This window comes from Lucilia cuprina, chromosome 3 (assembly GCF_022045245.1).
Source record: "Lucilia cuprina isolate Lc7/37 chromosome 3, ASM2204524v1, whole genome shotgun sequence".
Classification (NCBI taxonomy): domain Eukaryota; kingdom Metazoa; phylum Arthropoda; class Insecta; order Diptera; family Calliphoridae; genus Lucilia; species Lucilia cuprina.
In genome coordinates this window covers 9,471,783-9,493,198 of record NC_060951.1, presented here as the reverse complement: position 1 = coordinate 9,493,198, position 21,416 = coordinate 9,471,783, and the positions used below count along the sequence as shown (strand labels likewise).

The 21,416-nt window shown below is 33.7% G+C and overlaps 2 protein-coding genes across 2 annotated transcripts; one reads left to right on the top strand and one right to left on the bottom strand.

The window, feature by feature from the left end:
• Positions 1-1,994: 1,994 nt before the first annotated feature.
• On the bottom strand, positions 1,995-17,952 carry LOC111688581 (dual specificity protein phosphatase MPK-4). Its single transcript, XM_023451092.2, has 6 exons — positions 17,613-17,952; positions 17,377-17,508; positions 4,360-4,459; positions 4,038-4,273; positions 3,489-3,959; positions 1,995-3,418 (listed from the first exon to the last, which is right to left on the bottom strand). Exons 1-6 carry the CDS (start codon positions 17,764-17,766, stop codon positions 3,315-3,317), a joined length of 1,197 nt encoding a protein of 398 aa, XP_023306860.2. The 5' UTR covers positions 17,767-17,952; the 3' UTR covers positions 1,995-3,314.
• Positions 17,953-19,146: 1,194 nt separating this feature from the next.
• Positions 19,147-20,803, top strand: LOC111688580 (pyridoxal phosphate phosphatase PHOSPHO2). The gene has a single exon (XM_023451091.2). The coding sequence runs from the start codon at positions 19,163-19,165 to the stop codon at positions 20,345-20,347; it is 1,185 nt and encodes a 394-aa protein (XP_023306859.2). The 5' UTR covers positions 19,147-19,162; the 3' UTR covers positions 20,348-20,803.
• Positions 20,804-21,416: the final 613 nt, after the last annotated feature.

The following is a 21,416-nucleotide window of genomic DNA, read 5'->3' as shown; positions in this document are numbered from 1 at the left end:
GTTTTTTTTTAAAAGAGAAGATTTTTATGAAAATTAATGAAATTTACTGGAATTTAAATTTTATTTATTTAATTAATTTTATAGATGAGTATTGTCAAATATGATGTATAAATAACATTTAGATTTTTTTTAATTTTATAAAAATTTGATTAAATTTTTGCATAGTTTTTTAATTACGAATTTTTTTATTGTTTATATTTTAATAATTTTTGTTTGATTTTCAAAATCCACTCACAGTAGTTTTGTTGTTTAATAAATTACATTGATTTATAAATAAAAATTAATAAATTCAATTATATAATATTATATAATTTTTGTTATATTTGGAAGTTTTGTTTTCACAAAGTTAATTTTTAAGAGCTTTCATAAACAGAGTTTTCTTTATAAAGAAGACTTATTTTTGTAGAATTTCTTCAAAAGAGTTTTATAAAGAGATTTTTATTTTGTTATAGTCAACTTTTAATTTAAGATTTTTAAATAAATTAGTGTTTTGTTTTGCAGAAACTACGAAAAATGGAAGCATTCATTTAAATACTATAATTATAATTACATTAGTTTTATACAGAGTTATTAATTAAAACTGAATAGAACATAGACAAAAAATAACAATAATAAAAATAACAATTCAATAATATCATAACACCAAAATCAATATTTCTTAATAAAATGAAATCCTAAGAACCTTTTTACCATAAAGACTATTCGAAAGATTAGACCACACACTAATCCATTGATAAATTTGACCATCGACTGATCAGTTAACTAGAACTGAACTAGAACTTAACTAGAACTGAACTAGAACTGAACTAGAACTGAACTAGAACTGAATTAGAACTGAACTAGAACTGAACTAGAACTGAACTAGAACTCAACTAGAACTCAACTAGAACTCAACTAGAACTGAACTAGACCTGAACTTAAGGGTAGCCTTTAGTTTACCCTGAACTAGAACTGAACCAGAAGTGAAATAAACTTGAACTGAAGTAGAACTGAACTAAATGCTAGCACTTAGTTTAGCATGAACTAAAACTGAACTAGAATTGAACTAGAACTGAACTAAACTAAAACTGAACTAGAACTGAACTAGAACTGAATTAGAACTGAATTAGAACTGAACTAGAACTGAACTAGAACTGAATTAGAACTGAACTAGAACTGAACTAGAACTGAACTAGAACTGAACTAGAACTGAAATAGAACTGAACTAGAACTGAACTAGAACTTGAACTGAACTAGAGCTGAACTAGAACTCAACTAGAATTGAACTAGAACTCAACTAGAACTGAACTAGAGCTGAACTTAAGGGTAGCCTTTAGTTTACCCTGAACTAGAACTGAACCAGAAGTGAAATAAACTTGAACTGAACTAGAACTGAACTAAATGCTAGCACTTAGTTTAGCATGAACTAAAACTGAACTAGAATTGAACTAGAACTGAATTAAACTAGTACTGAATTAAACTAGTACTGAACTAAACTAGAACTGAACTAGAACTGAACTAGAACTGAACAAGAACTGAACTCGAACTGAACTAGAACTGAACTAGAACTGAACTAGAACTGAACTAGAACTGAACTAGAACTGAACTAGAACTGAACTAGAACTGAACTAGAACTGAACTAGAACTGAACTAAATCTGAACTAGAACTGAACTAGAACTGAACTAGAACTGAACTAGAACTGAACTAGAACTGAACTAGAACTGAACTAGAACTGAACTAGAACTAAACTAGAACTGAACTAGAACTAGAACTGAATTAAACTAGTACTGAACTGAACTAGAACTGAACTAGAACTAGAACTAGAACTGAACTAGAACTGAACTAAAACTGAACTAGAACTCAACTAGAAGTGAACTAGAACTGAATTAGAACTGAACTAGAACTGAACTAGAACTGAACTAGAACTGAACTAGAACTGAACTAGAACTGAACTAGAACTGAACTAGAACTGAACTAGAACTGAACTTGAACTAGAACTGAACTAGAACTGAATTAGAACTGAACTGGAACTGAACTAGAACTAGTAATGAACTGAATTAAAATTAAACTAAACTAGAACTGAACTAAAGGCTAACCTTTAGTTTACCCAAAAGACTAGTAAATAAGGTAATCCAAAGTCTAGACAGTTGCATAGTAAATAGACTAGAAAATAAACTATTAAAAATACTAGTCAATATATGCTAATCGACTGGTCAATAGACTTATTAATGGTCTAATTGATTGACTGATGACTAGACAAACAATAAAACTAATTAATCGACTAATGAATAAACCTGTCAATAGGCTAGTCCCTTGTCTAGTCTTTCGTGTAATGCGTAGTTAACATACTAGACAATAAACTGTTCAATCGACTTATGGATTAACCATTCAGTCAATTAACTAGTCAATAAACTAATCAATCGTCTAATCGATCGATTGATCAATGGACGAGCAAATAAACTAATCAATCGACTAATTAATAGACCTGTCAATATGTTAGTCCATAGTCTAGTCAATAGAGTATTGTGTAGTTTAGTTAATAGGATAATCCGTAGTCTAGTGAATAGTCTAGCCAATTGACAAGTCAGTAGACTAATCAATCGTCTAATCGATCGACTTATCAACAGACTAGCAAATATACTAATCAATCGACACGTTTCCACTAAAATTGGTTTTGTTGATCCCGAAAGACCCGAGTAACACTCGGCCATAGACAGCTGTATGAAGTAAAATCAATCGACTAGTGAATGGGCGAGTACGCAGTTTAGTTATTAGAGCAAAACGTAGTCTTGACCATAGAGTAGTCAGTCTACTAGTCAACTGACAAGTCCATACACTAATCGTCTATTCGATCGACTAGTCAATAGGCAAGTTCGTATTCTAGGGAATAGACTAGGTAAAGTAGTAATCAATAAGTTAATCCATTAAGTCAATAGCCAGTAGACTAGACAATCGTTTAATCGATAGACGGGTCAATAGACAACCAAATAAACTATTCAATAGACTAGTTAATCGACTAGTCAATAGACCAAACAAAAGACTAGTCCAAAAGAAGTCAATCGTATGGTCAATAGACTAGTTAAAAGCGTAGTCTGTAATTTGATGATTTGACTAATTAATTAACTAAGCAATAGACAGGTTCACATACTAGAACCAGTTATAGACTAGTCAATCGAATAATCAATAGACTGGTTCATATACTAATGAATAGACTAGTCCATAAACTAATCAATAGACTAGTTTATAGACTACTCCATACTAAGGCCAATAACTTAAAGTGAAACCTTTTTAATTAAAAAAAAAACATAATAAATCAAAAAAACATGTTTATAATCTACAATGTAGTTTGAACATTTTGTACGGCTTTTGAAAGTTCCACCTTAGAAGGTATTAAATAAAACGCTGGAGATATTTCCTCACCACAAGGACACTGACAACCTAGAATAGATGAAAAAAAAAACAAAACATTTAAGTATCTTCATATAACTTCTTTATATTCTTAACCTACCATTAATCCAACTATAATTACCCAATTTCTGTTCACATTTTGGACAATTAAGACGTCCCTGAGTATTATTCGAAATATGTTGCATCCATGCAATGGGCTCTACAAATAATATATTCTGACAATACTGTTGTTTATCACTCTCACCACCTATTTGCTGAGGCTGTTGACCTTCGGTAGGTGATGTTATGGAAACTTTACGAATTTGTGCAGCAATTTGTTCTAAAAGACGTGGTTGCGTTCCTGAGCCGGAATTTTGTTCGATCGGTGGTAAAACAGCAGCAGTATTGTTGGCATTACCATTGGTGCCTTTGGAAAGAGTTTGATTTTTAGGTGGATGTAAGAGTACATGAGATTTTGAGGCCAACACACGACGACACTTGCGACAACGATAGACTATAGGTTCGGGATTTTCTTGGGTAATAGCAGGATCAGGTTTTATGAGATTATTGAAATTTTGTGGAAGAATTTTAGCTAAAGCAAAGAGGAAAATAGAAATAAATTTCATACACTATAAAGAAGTTACACTATGATGATAATGTTGCTTCATACCCTTTCTCACTTGTTCCCCTGCCAAACGTAAACGATAGATTTTATATTTTTGATATTGTGGATCAATACTGCAACCCATACGACGCCACAATTTCAATTGTGCTATAAAACCTATATTTGGCTGAACAAAACGTCTCTTTGCCTTAACATAATCATAGGCAGCCTGATAGTCCATATTATGTTGTTTCATAATATAAGCTATAACAGCAGTAGAACTTCGACTAACACCAAAATAGCTGCAACAGAAAACACACACACGCGCGAAATAGATTTAATTAATAATCAATAAATTTATTAATTACCGCCTAATGGTTCAACATACCAGTGCACCAATATATTGTTGCCCTTGCTAAGAGCTGATGTAATAAAATCCACACAAGTGTTTAAATGATGTAAAATATCTTCTTTGGGCATATCAGAGACTAAAATTATTAGTGTATGTATAATAAACATTAGATTAAAGGTTATTATTAATAAAAATATTTACTTTTAATATTTAGTTATTATGTATTAAAAGTAATTAAAATGGAAATTACGTGGGTTAATATAAAAGTTATTGATGCTCTAAATATATAGCATCGAATACCAAATCAAGCGATACCTAGCGATACCTAACCTAACATCACAAAGGGACCAACAGCACACAAATGTGCATCTTATCTGAATGCATATCTAATCTACCGATATCCTTGTTGAAACTCTTTAAGGATTTATTGACTTTTACTTATTTGGAATCCACACCAGGTCTATAGCAAAGGTAATCGATTTGAAACATTTCTTTAATCACTAATACGAAACGAAAAGCTCAAAACTTGAATAACTTTCTGTCGAGGCTTAAAAGGATATTTTGCTATCGATTAAAAGGCTAGTCGACATGAAAGTTGACGTGCCCATTCCTCATTACCTGACATAAAATGTCCAAGAAACGAATTGAGCTACCATAAGCATTGCCCTGCTTTAATTGTTACATGGCTGCAGTTGACAGCGGAATAATTCGAAACCGAAACTTATTTGAAACCCACATCATGACTAGAGAAAAGTCAAATATATAAAAACATTTCTTTAATCACTAATACGAAGCGAAAAGCGCAAAACTTGGATAAGTTTCTGTCGAGGCTTATCTTTTGCTATCAACTATACAGGAACCATGTGTCAATTAAACGAAGAGTGGAAATGAAACGTTAGAAGTTGACGCGACCATTCCTCATTTCCTTGACAGTCATGTCCAAGAAACGAATTGAGCTACAACAAGTATTCAGCTGATTCAATTGTTCCAATGTAGTGTTGTGGCTGGTGTTGACAGCGGAATAATTCGAAGCCGAAGTTTATTTGGAACCCATACCATGATTAGAGAAATGGCAAACGAATTGAAACATTTCGTTAATCACTAATACGAGGCGAAAAGAGCAAAACTTGGATAAGTTTTTGTAGAGGCTAAGAAGGACCTTCTACTATTGACTATACACCAACTATGTGTCAAATAAACGGACAGTGGAAATGAAACGTTACGTTGACGTGAGCATTCCTCATTACCTGACAGAGGCCATCAATGCAGCGAAACCATCTAAGGCCATTTACTCCGGCGGCATATCCATGCTAATGCTTAAACACCTTGGGGAACGGGGAGTTGAGTACTTGACAATGGTTTGTAACCTGTCAATGAGCATCCTGATAATACTCAATGGCTGGAAAAGGACGCCGATACTGAAACAAGGGAAGAACGCGACAGGCCGATTTTACTTTTGTCACCAGTCGCGAAGGCTCTTGAGGCGCTCCTACTTCCACCAGTATGGATTCCGAAAGATGCACAGCACCACCTCAGCATTAACCGCTCAGATCTCACAAGGCTTAAACCAGCAGAGGCCTTGTGAAAGAACTCTCCTAGTGGCGCTAGACTTATCAAAGGTTTTCGATACAGTCAGCCATACCACACTCTTCCAGGACATTCTGCAGTCCAACATGCCCAACAACTTGAAGAGATGGATTGTTAATTATCTGAGTGACCGCCAGTCGTTCGTTGAGTTTAGAGACAAATGTTGCAAAACCCGCATAGTTAAACAGGGTGTACTACAGGGAGGCGTCCTAACCAACATATTGTTTAACTTTTACTTCTCTCCCTCAATTACGCAAGGTGTGGAAGTAATATCTTATGCGGACGACTGTACCCCAGAGGCATGTTAGGATCGGAATCCGTTTACAACAGCTTTAAACGACATTCATAGAGACAACATCAGTTTTAGGTTACCGCATGAATGTCGTGCTAGAAGGTCACCCACCCCTAGTAGCAGAAATTGAGAAGAACCTGCCGCGGAAAACAAGAGTTGCTCTGGCACAGCTGAGATCGGGATGGAGCAACAGGCTTAACGCCTACTGGTCCCGCAGAGACCGTGCCGCCCCAATATATGCCCAGCTAGTGGACAGGTCCCCATGGTACTCAACACATATTCAACTGTTTAGACCACCCTACTTTTCACATAGTCCAATGGATTTATGAACTAACCCTATTGAAGTAGGACAATTTCATGGCTTTTACCTAAATTCAGGACTCCGAATTAAAAAGAACATATCAGAATCATTAGTGAAGTGCAATGTGGTCTTCATTTCCAAAAAAGGAAAGTCCTATTTCAGCTTTCAAAAAAGATCAATATGTCAATATTAAGGAATCATCACCTCTTGATATTCTGTACATTGGGAATACAATACGAATTGTAGTAGAACAGTACTAGAACAGAACTTGAACAGGACTAGAACAGAACTAGAACATAACTAGAACATAACTAGAACAGAACAAGAACAGAACAAGAATAGAACTAGAACAGAACTAGAACAGAATTAGAACAGAACTAGAACAGAACTGGAACCGAACAAGAACAGAACTAGAACAGAACTAGAACAGAACTAGAACAGAACTAGAACAGAACTAGAATAGAACTAGAACAGAACTAGAACAGAACTAGAACAGAATTAGAACAGAACTAGAACAGAACTTGAACAGAACTAGAACAGAACTTGAACAGAACTTGAACAGAACTAGAACAGAACTAGAACAGAACTAGAACAGAACTAGAACAGAACTAGAACAGAACTAGAACAGAACTAGAACAGAACTAGAACAGAACTAGAACAGAACTAGAACAGAACAAGAACAGAACTAGAACAGAACTAGAACAGAACTAGAACAGAACTAGAACAGAACTAAAACAGAACTAGAACAGAACTAGAACAGAACTAGAACAGAAGTAGAACAGAACTAGAACAGAACTAGAACAGAACTAGAACAGAACTAGAACAGAACTAGAACAGAAGTAGAACAGAACTAGAACAGAACTAGAACAGAACTAGAACAGAACTAGAACAGAACTAGAACAGAACTAGAACAGAACAAGAACAGAACTAGAACAGAACTAGAACAGAACTAGAACAGAACTAGAACAGAACTAGAACAGAACTAGAACAGAACTAGAACAGAACTAGAACAGAACTAAAACAGAACTAGAACAGAACTAGAACAGAACTAGAACAGAACTAGAACAGAACTGGAACAGAACTAGAGCAGAACTACAACCGAAATAGAACAGAACTAGAACAGAACTAGAACAGAACTAGAACAGAACTAGAACAGAACTAGAACAGAACTAGAACTGAACTAGAACAGAGCTAGAACAGAACTAGAACTGAACTAGAACAGAGCTAGAACAGAACTAGAACTGAACTAGAACGGAACTAGAACAGAACTAGAACATAACTAGAACAGAACTAGAATAGAACTGTAACGTAACAGAACTAGAAATGAACTGAAACAGAACTAGTACAAAACTAGAACAGAACTAGAAAAGAACTAGTACAACTCTAGAACAGTACTACAACAGAATTACAAATCAGAACTACATCAGATCAAGAACGGAACTAGTAATCAACTTAAGAAACACTCCATCTTATATCCGACCAAAAATGGAATACAGCAATTAAGTTTTTTTCCACTTAATAGCTCAAATCAGATTTTTGAAATTATTGCCATAGTAAAATAAAACGAATGCCACTTATTTTCTGGTCATTAAATATATTGTCATAAATTGTTATGTTTGAGCAAATACAATACATTTCTATTAAAACATTAAAAATGCTCCAGTTTATAACCACAAATAAAAACAGATATAAAATAATCAGGATAACTATTATCTACAACACTTAACAAAAATTATTATAATAAAGGTCATAAAACCAGAAAAATACTTAATGTATTATCCTAAAAATCCTTCATTACGATCTATGAACATGTCTGCATGTACATATGTATGTACAATACCATCATCATCATCATCATTGTCACTGTTATTATTGCAAGGATGGATGAATGAATAAATTAATGGTTGAAGTGTAAAGACAAGTACTTAGACATCTAGTGTAATTGTAACGTAACAATAATTACACGCATTTTCTTTATGCATTGTTGCGGAATAAAGAAAGTGATTTTAAATGAATAGAAAACATTTTATACACATTTATTCATTGTTGCTAATAAAGTCTATATAACCTGCAGTTTCGCTGTGGCTGTCTCGAACTAGTGATTTTAACTATAATTTAATAATTGAAGACGAAATTAGCGAAAAATACAATAAAGCTGTAAAACAGATAAAAGTTTAAAAATTTTTAATTATATAGAAACACTTAAGTTACAATTGACTACTCTCTGCACTACTTTAGGACACTAAGGTGACGATGGACCCCTTCCTTTCCTGCTATTAGTAAAAGTGTAAACTCAGTCAAATGCTAAATATATAAAGTCAACAAAATAGTTGATATTTGCAGTCTTAATAGAAGGCATAGAACCTTTGAAAAACTTCTGTTTATTTAGTTCTCTTTATGTCTATATACTAGAGGAGTAACCTAAATTTACATCTAGTTTTCTGTGACAGCTAATAGTGTGTTTATTTTTCATTTATATTTTCTGACCATATTCAAAAGTTACCCACCTATTGTGTTCAAGTAGTACATGATGAACATCTTCGCTTATAATTTCATGAATCAACAAAATAATCAAGTAAAAAAAACCCATTGACATCGTATTGTAAACACTATAATAGAACCACTCGCACACAGTGTTTAATAGACCATGTTGAAAGTGTAAACTGATCAGGGTTTGAAAGAATTATTTGATTTTTTTTTGTAAAAAAGTAACTCCGCGATTGATTATTTTTTATTTTGTGAGTGGAAATAGAATTTGTTTGAATAAAAGCACTCTTTCCAAAGATCGAGTGTAGGGCTTTAAGCTGGAAAATGTTACAAATATAAACAAACAGCAAACCGCAGAAAATCAGCTTGAGTTTTCCCAAACAAGCAGCCGGTTATCCAACCTTCTGATGATAATGCAGCTGAACAAAGCAAAGATGTCTTATCCGACGTGGCAAACACCCCATCAACTACAGAAGACTTCGAATACTGAGGACAAAGCAGTAAACTCCGAGATTTCAGAATAGATCGAGTCGTCGGCTATGATGTCAGGTCCAACCACGATTAATGAAAACCTCCCGTATAGATATGTATTGTCTTGGAACTAGGCCAATCGATGCGCTTACAACAAATTTTGCAAATCCCTATTAGCAAGTTACATCCAAACGCAGCATTCGAAGAAAGAGCAACACCTTAAATAAACTCAAAAGCCGAAGACTAAACGTCAAAAGAAATTGGAGAATCGGATGGACAATAGGCACTAAAGCGAAGTTGATAAAAATTGAGTTGATAGATTAAGTCGTTGGCTGCGATGTAGGATCCAACCACGATTAATGAAGACCTCCCGTATAGGAAGGTTTTCGTAAAAAGACATGTCTTGTCAACCGTCTTGAAACTAGGACAATCTCTATGAGCAAGTTGCGTCCAAACGTAGCGTTGAGAGAAAGAGCAACATCTTCAGTAAACTCAACTGACGAAGACTTAACGTCAAAAGTAATTCGTTGATTAAAATCCTTGGTTAGGGGAGACGGTGCTTATTCGGCTGAAAGTTTATTGCAAAAGTTTCAGCTTTCCACGCGTCATCATGATGTCTAGTCGTTGCAAAACTAATTATGATTTAAGTTAGCGAGATACCTCGTAGGCCGAGATCAATAACAGTCATTTCAGCAAAAGTACATGAAACGTACATAACTGGGAAACCCTAAAGTAAAAACAGAAGGTTGGTTGTAGTACTAAATAAGGAATCATTGGCGTTAATACAAAAGTAGCATTCTATGGACTCGATAGTATCAAGCGTCGCCTGTAATGATACCAACAAAGCCTCTAATTCTCATGTGAATATTCGATAGCATCAAATGGATACCTGATTGAATTGAAGTGGACGACGAAGATAAGGTTTTAAAAACTGATCCAGAAGACACCGACCTAACAGTCGTCGCCGAATGTTCACCAGTCCAATACGTCTTCGGATGCATAGTACCTCCTCATAGTATCAAAGGTAGATCTAAAATAGATCGCGGTCATTCCAGCGGAACCACTTTAACCGGAGGGAATCCTCAAAACGGAAACTATAACTTGTGTAGACAAGATTTCCAACAATAAAGATGTATCAAGAAAGGCGGCTGAGTTATTAATAAGGACTCTTTGGATTTGCTTTGCGAGAGGCGAATTCGATAATATCAAGCGACACGTCCTTTTACAGTGGTTTTACTTTGACAGAGGCGAGGTAATGTCAACAACGGATTCGATAATATCAAGCGACACTTCTTTTTACAATGAAACGAGATGGATCTAGAATTGATCTGGGACTCGCAGATCATGATCAATAGCTGTAATTCTAGCAACGCAAAATAAATTGGAGGCAATTTTGTGGTGTCTTTATAGAGAGACTCTTGTTCTACCTATCCATAATTGAGAGAAGTAAGATAGGGCGAAGTCCTTAATAAGGACTCTTTGGATTTGCTTTGAGAGAGGCGAGGTAATGTTAATGTAATTCGACACCTCCTTTTACAGTGGTTTTGCTTTGACAGAGGCGAGGTAATGGGACTCGCAGATCATGATCTATAGCGGTTAAATAAACCGGAGGCAATTCTGTGGTGTCTTTATAGAGAGACCCTTGTTCTACCTATCTATAAGTGAGAGAAGAAAGATGGGGCGAAGTTCTTAATAAGGACTCTTTGGATTTGCTTTGAGAGAGACGAGGTAATATTAACAACGATAATATCAAGCAACACCTTCTTTTACAGTGGTTTTGCTTTGAGGTAGCCAAGGTAATGTCAACAACGGATTCGATAGTATCAAGCGACAGTGAAACGAGGTGGATCTAGAATTGATCTGAGACTCGCAGATCAAGATCAATGGCGGTGATTTTAGTGAAGCAAAATAAACCGGAGGCATAATTGAGAGAAGAAAGATAGGGCGAAGTCCTTAATAAGGACTCTTTGGATTTGCTTTAAGAGAGGTGAGGCAATGTTAACAACGGATTCGAAATATCAAGCTATTCCTACTTTTACAGTGGTTTTGCTTTGAAAGAGACGAGTAAATGTCAACAACGAATTCGATAGTGAAACGAGATGGATCTAGAATTGAGAGACTAGCAGATCAAGATCAAAAGCGGTAATTCTAGCGGAGCAAAATTAACCGGTGGCAATTGAGAGAGACCCCTGTTCTACCTATCCATCATAAGGACTCGTTGGTGTTGCTTTGAGAGAGGCAAGGTAATGCTGACAACGAATTCGATAGTATCAAGCTACAAATCCTTTTGCAGTAAAACGAAGTAGAGGAAGGTAAATAAAATAGAGAGTCAGTGACTCCTATGGTCATCAGATACTGCAATCAAAGGGTGGTCGTTAGCTAAGCTAATGCGGGACAAAAACAGATAAGATGTTCATTCATCATTTAAAGAAGTTATTATAGAGTATTTGTAACAGTCGTCTGTGACTCTGACAACGGTAAAGAGAATCTCAATGAAATTATTTTAAAGGGAGAATCTTGAACTTATTTGAGACTCAGGCCGAAATCAATCATGAAGCCAATTCTAGCATAAATTAGGCTCTAACTAGCCGTAACAAACCTGCAAATACATACAGAAAGACGGATGTAGTCCTTAATAAGAAATCGTTACTCCGAGACAAGCGTCACTTCTAAAATGATAACATCAAACTCGATCCTAAACTTAAAAGTGCTACCTTAGGAAAAGAAGATGACTTCGCAAATCCTGGCGGTTAAATAGCAGGCAGAAGCCTGTATAGATATCTGCTGTTTAGACGGTGGATAAAGCACAACTTTCCATTCTAAAATAAAGAAACTGAATTCACTTCTCATTGATAAAGAAAGGATTGGTAATCGAAGATTCACTAGAAAAGGAAACTATCACTAAACTTAAAAGTAATAGCTTAGGAAAGAAGATGACTTCGCAAATCCTGGCGGTTAAAAAGCAGGCAGAAGCCTGTATAGATATCTGCTGTTTAGACGGTGGATAAGGCACAACTTTCCATTCTAAAATAAAGAAACTGAATTCGCTTCTCATTGATAAAGAAAGGATTGGTAATCGAAGATTCACTAGAAAAGGAAACTATCACTAAACTTAAAAGTGCTAGCTTAGGAAAAGAAGATGACTTCGCAAATCCTGGCGGTTAAATAGCAGGCAGAAGCCTGTATAGATATCTGCTGTTTAGACGTTGAATAAAACACAAATTTCCTTTCTAGAATAAAGGAACTGAATTCGCTTCTCATTGATAAAGAAAGGATTGGTAATCGAACATTCACTAGAAAAAGAAACGATCACTAAACTTAAAAGTGATAGCTTAGAAAAGATGATGACTTCGCAAATTCTGGCGGTTAAATAGCAGGCAGAAGCATGTATAAATATCTGCTGTTTAGACGTTGAATAAAACACAAATTTCCTTTCTAGAATAAAGGAACTGAATTCGCTTCTCATTGATAAAGAAAGGATTGGTAATCGAACATTCACTAGAAAAGGAAACGATCACTAAACTTTAGTATGATGTGTAAGGCTGTAGAGAACTCTACCCTTGCGATGGAAATATTGGAAAATATTGATAAAAATGATTTAATTCCTTTAAACTTTTGATGTAATACACATACATATAAATATGAATAAATATGTGTGTTATACTCCTCGCACAACGTGGCGTATGTTGTTTATGTCAGGAATAATGTTTATTATTGTTTGAGGCTTATGGCACATTATCTAAATATTGTTAGAGAAAACTCAATGAATTGATATGATTGAAAATCTAAAAAAAAAGTGGGACCTTAAATAAAAAACAATAAAAACAATATGTATGTATTTTACACATGAATTTCTAGGTTTAGATAGTAGATAGATAGTACAAACAAAGGATAGCAAAAACAATCTATAATAATAAAATCAATAGCAATAGAGTACAAAAAAAGAAACCATCAACAACCTAGTACAACTTAAGTGACATTTTTTGCGACAAAGGAATCATAAAGGTGGAGTGTGAGCAAAAGTAAACTGTTTGTTTAACTAACTAAAAACCAAACATTTGAAATGTATGTATGTATTGAGTTACAAAAAGTCAATCAAAATGTTCTATACTATAGAGGGACTATTTTTTATAAAGAATATATTTGTATAACAAAAATTTTTAAGGATTTAGAGAGGTCATAATGGCACAAATTCAATTTAATGTTAAAAAAAAACTAACTAAAAAAACAAACCTTTTGTTTGTATTAAAGTTAACTTTAAGATAAAGATTTGTATCCAAAGGATTATAAAAGAAAATAAATTTTCTAAATTAAAAGTTTCGACACGTGTGTAAATTTACAACATATGACTTAAAATCCTACGTACATATGTACATATATTCTCAAAAACATGTCTGATGTAATTACTAATGATTTGGAACCCAAAGATATCTGGGGTATTTATAAAATTGTTTTCAACAAACATATGAATAGACAGGAGTCGGACATCGCAAAAACAATTTCAAGGTAATGCACCTCTACAATGAGTATAGCTTTACTTGGGGTACAAATTGGTCCCTTTGTAATGTCTGAAGAGAAAATAAGATGCGTAAAGAGAAAAAGGGATAAAGACAGCAATGATCGTGCTAAGAAAAGAATAGTAAACTGAAATATATAGAGTTGGTATGAAAACATAATGTACGTTTAATTACACACCCATTTCGACAATCTTAGAAATGCAAGAATATGTTCAGGTTGAACAGTTGATAGATCAGATAGATCAGAAGAGACGACTCTAATGCCTGATAAGGAATCGTTTCAAGGGCCGGGCAGTTACACAGAAGATGAGTAATTCTCTTCTTCCACATTTTGACAACTTCTACATAAATCATTGTATGGAAGACCAATGCGTCTTGCATAATTTCCAAACATGAAATGACCAGCAAGAACTGATAATAGAGTATTCAAATGAGTTCTGCTAAGCTCTAATATGTAGGATGTTTTATTAGGATCCATACAGAGCCGCAGTTGAGACCACCGGTCTTGAGTTGAACAGAAACAAATGTTATGTATTTGTTTCTTAATGGCAGCCGCAGAATTGGTCTATATCCAGTATGACCATACTCGTGCCAGCTTTTGCCAAGATATCAGCAGTAATATTGCCAGTAATATGCCCGTGTCCTTTGACCCAAACTAGAGTAATTCTGGAATGTCTCGCCATTTCGTTGAGAGACGCCCGGCATTCTTGGACAAGTTTTGATGTAGAATAAACACCTATCAGGGATTTGATAGGGTAATTCTTGAATGTCTCGCCATCTCGTTGAGAGACGCCCGTCATTCTTGGACAAGTTTTGATGCAGAGTAAACACCTATCTGGGATTTGATATCGGCTTGACTGTCAGTATAGATTCTGATATCCCTATTGAATATCCGATAGTACCTAAGCCAATTAGATGCCCTTTTACTCGCAGAAATTTCCGCTTGTAGGATAGTGTATTGATTAGAGTCGGAAAAAGATTTTCGTTTCAAATTCTTCAATGAAAATATCACCGCCGACACCAGTAGCTGTTTTAGAACCATCTGTATACACTTTAAGGTCTTCATCATCTTCACATGAAGGTTCATCATAATCAGGGATTATGCTATACCGGAAGTTTTTCGTGATACACGGTTGCGGAATGCAGTAGTCAGAGACAAGTTGTAGATTTGGGTGAAAGTGTATAATCTTTGCATGACCTCTAGATCCATCTGTTTGTGATACTTAATCTGGCAGCTGTGCTCATTGCCATTTGTTTTGCAAGGAGATCCACAGGAAGCCAGTTCAACATAGCGAACAACGCTTTACTGGGCGTCGTCCTAAAAACTGCTTTTATGAGAGACCCGATTGTCTCATATCTTTTGTGAGATAGCATCATATAGCTAATGTACATTTCCTGGGTTGATACCCCAATGCAGGCATATATCCCTTCTATAGACAAATAATGCGGTAATAGCTTTTGAAGATCTAGAGGAAATATTCAAACCCCAAGACAACTTCCTAAAAAATCCGTATATTTGAGATAATATAAGAGTTAGTGTCCTCAAATTTTTGTCTCAACGACTTTAGTATCAATATGATTATTTAGGAAAGAAATTGTGAGGATTACTATTAGAGGGCGTGGCACCTCCCATATAAATGAAATACAAAAATTCGTTAATCTTGGGAACTATATTACAGTTAGAATCTTAAAAATTTGCACGAGTAACTTTAACATCCATATAAACATTTTAAGAAATAAATTGATGGATTCCCACGAGGGGAGCGGCACCTCCCATATTAAAAAAAAATACAAAAATTCGTTTATCTGAGAAACTAATTAAACTGAATTCTTCGAATTTTGCATCAAGAACTTCAATATTCATCTGAACATTTTGAAGAAAAAACGAGCGGACTTTTATCATGGGGGGCTTGCAGGCCTCATATGAATTAAAGATATAAATTTGTTTATTTGAGAAACTATTAAAGCTAAAATCTGCAAATTTGATTGAAGAACTTTGACATTCATGTGAACATTTAGAGAATAACGGGCGGACTATCAAAAGGGGGGCTTTGCGCCTGCCATATGAATTAAATACAAAATTTCGTTTATCTGGAAAACTAATAGAACATGATTCTTTAAATTTTGCAAGAAGAACTTTATTATGTATGGACAAGAAAGGGCAGGCATTCTGAGAAACTATTACAGCTAGAATCTTCAAATTCTACATGAAGATCTTTGACATTCATATGAATATTTAGAGAATAACGGTCGGACTTTCGAAAGGGCCTTGACACTTCCTATATGAATTTTATTGAAGAACTTTGACATTCATGTGAACATTTAGAGAATAACGGACGGACTATCAAAAGGGTAGAAAACTAAAAAAATATGATTCTTCAAATTTTGCAAGAAAAACTTTATTATGTATGTAACGGTCGGACTTTCGAAGGGACCTTAACACTTCCTATATGAATTAAATACAAAATTTTGTTTATGTGAGAAACGATAAGATTTTTTAAATTTTTTCATCGATTACATTAAATTCTTAATAAACATCCGGAAAAATAAGCGAATTATAACAAATTATACATCTGGAAAACTGTAACAGTTGGAATCTTCAAAATTATTAAGTGGGGTTTTTTTTATTTTGTTTTTAGGGTAGCGAAGCACACTGTAGGTAGTAATTTGTATAAAAATGAAATTCTATTAAAAATGTATAAAATATTTAAAGGGCCAAATAGACTACACAAACGGCTTGACAAACTTACCAGTATTTTACGTTTGTACAAGCCTGTTGTGTAGTGTATAAGGGTGTTTCGTGTTTGCACAAATGTTTGCGGTTTGTTTAATCAAAAAACAAACAAATTTGATTTTTACACAAACATATTGAATTTTTGTCAATCCGTTTGTATTGTTTATATTCATAAATAATGAATTTTTTACAAAATTTATATTTCGAAGAAAGATTTACATCTGTATCTTTGCAAGTCTACAAAAACGTGAAAAAATCGCTGTTTGTACTAGCAATGTTTGTGTAGTGTGTGTTGAAATTAAAAAGGTATGTTTGTCAAGCCGCTTGTGTAGTCTATTTGGGCCTTAAGTGTTTAATTTTACTCAAACAATTTCCAATTTTTGAGCTATTTTTATTAATGTTTTTAAATCAATAATAAACATTTATTATATTTATTTATTAATTCACTTTTAAACAACAAATTTAATGCAATATTTCTATAAATAATCAAAGCTTCCATAATTTACTTTCACTTTTAAATGGAGCACTTAATGCTATATTTCATAAAATGGTCATTGCTCCAAAACTTTACTTTATAACAGTATAGGTAGGTATGTAGTGTTTAATATATTCGACTTTGCCTAACATTATTTACTATCTACTTTTTTATCTCTAGACAACTTACTGTGTATATATTTGGTAGTTAAAAAGGAAGCTTCTGTTATATGCTTGGGCAATGGCACCGAGTCCAAGGTAAGTATATAAGTTATATTAAATGATCTTAATGTCTCCATATTAGTAGCAGCTGTTAAATTGCCTAAAAACAAAGAAAAAGATTCAATTAATTTTATAAAATAACACAAAAACACCATTTCAACATGACTTTTTATATAAATTTCTCGCCAAAAAAACAAAACTTACCCAAATATAAGCCATTCTCTATTTCATCTAAACTAACAGGACCTCCGTCGAAATCCTCACTTGTTAAAACACCACTATCTTGCAACTTTTGTTTAGCAACAATTGTATTTGATGATTTTGTTGCAGTATTTTCATTTTTTGCTGATGTTGCCATTATAATTAATAGAAAACTCAAATATTTTCACTTAAAACAAACTTATAAACAAATACACTATTTTTTTATAAGTTTAATATCCCTGGCGTATAATTTACACGTCTGTATTGTTGGAAGAACCACACCGTTGTGTGGTATCTACATGTGTTTTTTTAGTTGGCCAATTTTTTTTTTTCTCCCTCCGTTTGCTTTTTTTGTGATTTTTGTATTTGTTGTTGTTTGCAAAAACAAAACGATTTGTTTTGACGAAAATCAAAACATTGAACAGCTGATTAATGTGAAATAATGTGCAAAATTGCCAGATTGTAGATGTTAAGGGAAAATATACAATGGAAGGTTTAGTAGGGTTTCTTTATAATCGGGAAGTTAGTTTGTTAGTTAATTAGTTAGTTACGTAGTTAGTCAGTTAGGTATTTAGTTAGTTCGTTATTTAGTTAGTTAATTCGTTATTTAATTAGTTAGTTAATTCGTTATTTAGTTAGTTCGTTAGTTGGTTAGTTACTTAGTTAGTTAGTGAGTTAGTTATTTAGTTATTTAGTTATTTAGTTATTTAGTTATTTAGTTAGTTAGTTAGTTAGTTAGTTAATTAGTTAATTAGTTCGTTAGTTAGTTAGTTAGTTAGTTAGTTAGTTAGTTAGTTAGTTAGTTAGAAAGTTAGTTAGGTAGTTAGTGAGTTAGTTATTTAGTTAGTTAGTTAGTTAGTTAGTTAGTTAGTTAGTTAGTTAGCTACTTTCTTAGTTAGTTAGTTAGTGAGTTAGTTAGAAAGTTAGGTAGTTAGTGAGTTAGTTAGTTAGTTATTTAGTAAGTTATTTAGTTAGTTAGTTAGTTAGTTAGTTAGTTAGTTAGTTAGTTAGTTAGAAAGTTAGTTAGTTAGTTAGTTAGTTAGTTAGTGAGTAAGTTATTTAGTTAGTTAGTTAGTTAGTTAGTTAGTTAGTTAGTTAGTTAGTTAGTTAGTTAGTTAGTAAGTTAGTAAGTTAGTAAGTTAGTAAGTTAGTTAGTTAGTTAGTTAGTTAGTTAGTTAGTTAGTTAGTTAGTTAGTTAGTTAGTTAGTTAGTTATTTAGTTATTTAGTTAGTTAGTTAGTTAGTTAGTTAGTTAGTTAGTTAGTTAGTTAGAAAGTTAGTTAGTTAGGTAGTTAGTGAGTTAGTTAGTTATTTTTTTAGTTAGTTAGTTAGTTAGTTATTTATTTAGTTACTTATTTAATTTTTTACAGGATAATAAACTCTCAAATTTTCCTCTTTGATTTTCAATTAAAAATAACTATTGGACATCCCTGCCTGGAAGTGAAGTGGCCACTTAATTGTGTAAAATTGCTACTAACATATGGCAACATCCGATTGTTTATGTTGATTGATAACAAAAACAACAACAAAAGCAATTATTACAAATTATACTAAATGTTGCATTCACAGCTGTTGAACGGCCTTGAAATAAAATTATTATTACGCTGTTGTTGCAACAAACAATTGGCAGTGACAACAATTAAGAAAAAACAGAAGGGCAGCAGCGCAGCATTTTTAAATCCAAAATCTAAAACAGGTGTCCATTCAACAACAGAAACAACCAACAAAGGGCTGCAGCTATTTAGTTTTAAAAACTTAATAGCAATTATGAATAACGAAATAATAACAACGTCATCTCAAGAAAATGTTCCACCATCAGCGACTGCAGCAAGTAGAGACTTATCAGACGCCACAACAGCGGCATCCTCAACAACAGGTGATCAAAGTATGAAAATAAATAAAGTTATTAAAAAATACTTGGCTGCATTTGATTTTGATTACACGGTAGTGGCCCAGAATACCGATACTGTCATACGTGACCTCTTGCCACCCGATAAGTTAACCAAAGATATGCAGGATATAATAGAGGTTCAAGGCTGGACTGAGTATATGGCTGAAGTATTTCGTCGTCTGCATGCCTGTCACATAAAACCGGACAAGATACTACAAACCATACACGGCATACCAGAGGTGCCTGGTTTTGTTCGTATGCTAAAGAGGCTTAACACTAAATATGGTTGCGATTTGATTGTCATTAGCGATTCCAATAGTGTTTTTATAGAAGAATGGATCAAATCACATGGTCTACAGGAAAATTTCACAAAAGTCTTCACCAATCCGGCTCAGTTTGAGGATTCGGGACTGTTGACCATTAAACCCTATCATCATCAAACCGATTGTCGTCTCAGTGCTGTCAATCTGTGCAAGGGTAAAGTTTTGGAACATTTTATGATTGAACAAGATTTGCGCCATAATATTACCTATGAACGTGTTATTTATGTGGGCGATGGCAATAATGATATCTGCCCTGTGACCAAATTGCGCAATCGTGATATAGCCTGTGCAAGAGAAGGTTTTGCCATGGCCAAAACTTTAGCCAAAAATCCCATGAAACTAAAAGTACGTGCCGAATTTATTACCTGGAAAAGTGGTTTTGATCTCCTAGACCAACTGGAGCGCCATATGGAAAAATTGGCCAAGCAACAGGAAAAAGAAAAAGAACATGAGTCACAACACTCCACAGCAGTAGTGGCAGATATTCCTCAAGCTACCAACACAGAAACTACCAAAGTTCATTAGATGGCCAAAGCCCGGAGTATTAGTTAGAGAATTTTAAAACAAACTCATTATTTACTACAATTTTAAGAGCATGTAATTTTGTAGTATAAAAACTCATTAAAGGAACGTCTATGGTTTTTATCTGTTCAAATTTCCTGCGCTATACATTCAAGTTTGTTTTCATTCACCTTTTTTTCAAAATGTTCGCTAGCTTATCAGTTCACCTGCAAACACAAATGCAAATAGTGTTAGTTAGTGTCTTGTCTTGTTATTATGTCTTCTCTTTAATATGTATGTATATGCAGCTGCACGTGTTGTCTTAATTTTAAATGTTGCTATTTTTAAATTGTAATTTTGTTGTAATTTGTTTAAATAAATGTTAAACTATTTACTGTATAATTACTGTATGTATTTTGTAAATATATTTAAGATCATTGCAATCGTCATTTGTGGGGACAGTCATTTCTTTCAAGTTAAAAATATAATTTTGTTTATTTAAAAAGGGAAATAAATTAAAAAAATTTTTCTACAGATTTGTTTTTTACAAAATTTCGCATGCCTTTAAAACAATCAATACTTCCTTTGGCATTAGAACAGTTTACAAATCAATCGCCAATCTGTATATTTTGCTAGTTTTTCGTTAATTTTTGGATCCCTTGTGGTCCAACATTCAATTCCTAATATATCGCAATCTGGAATAACACGCAGTTGAATGTGGAACATATCACAAAGGGTTCGACAGTTACAATTGCTTTTGTTTAATAAGCGGCGCTTCGGCATTAACATGTCATATATTATAAGGAAATCAGATACCAGATTAAAGGGCCGAGCAGAAAGATGTAAAATCGGTTTTTTGGCATCAGCGGTGGAGGGGTTATGTTTCTAATCTGTCATTACGACAGGAACATTTTTGAAAAATTTAATTTTCAACCAATCGCCATACCCTAGCGTTTTTTTCCAAAACTGGATGCGAAGGCAGAAAAGATAGATGGATAGATAGACAGATAGATAGATAGATAGATAGATAGATAGATAGATAGATAGATAGATAGATAGATAGATAGATAGATAGATAGATAGATAGATAGAT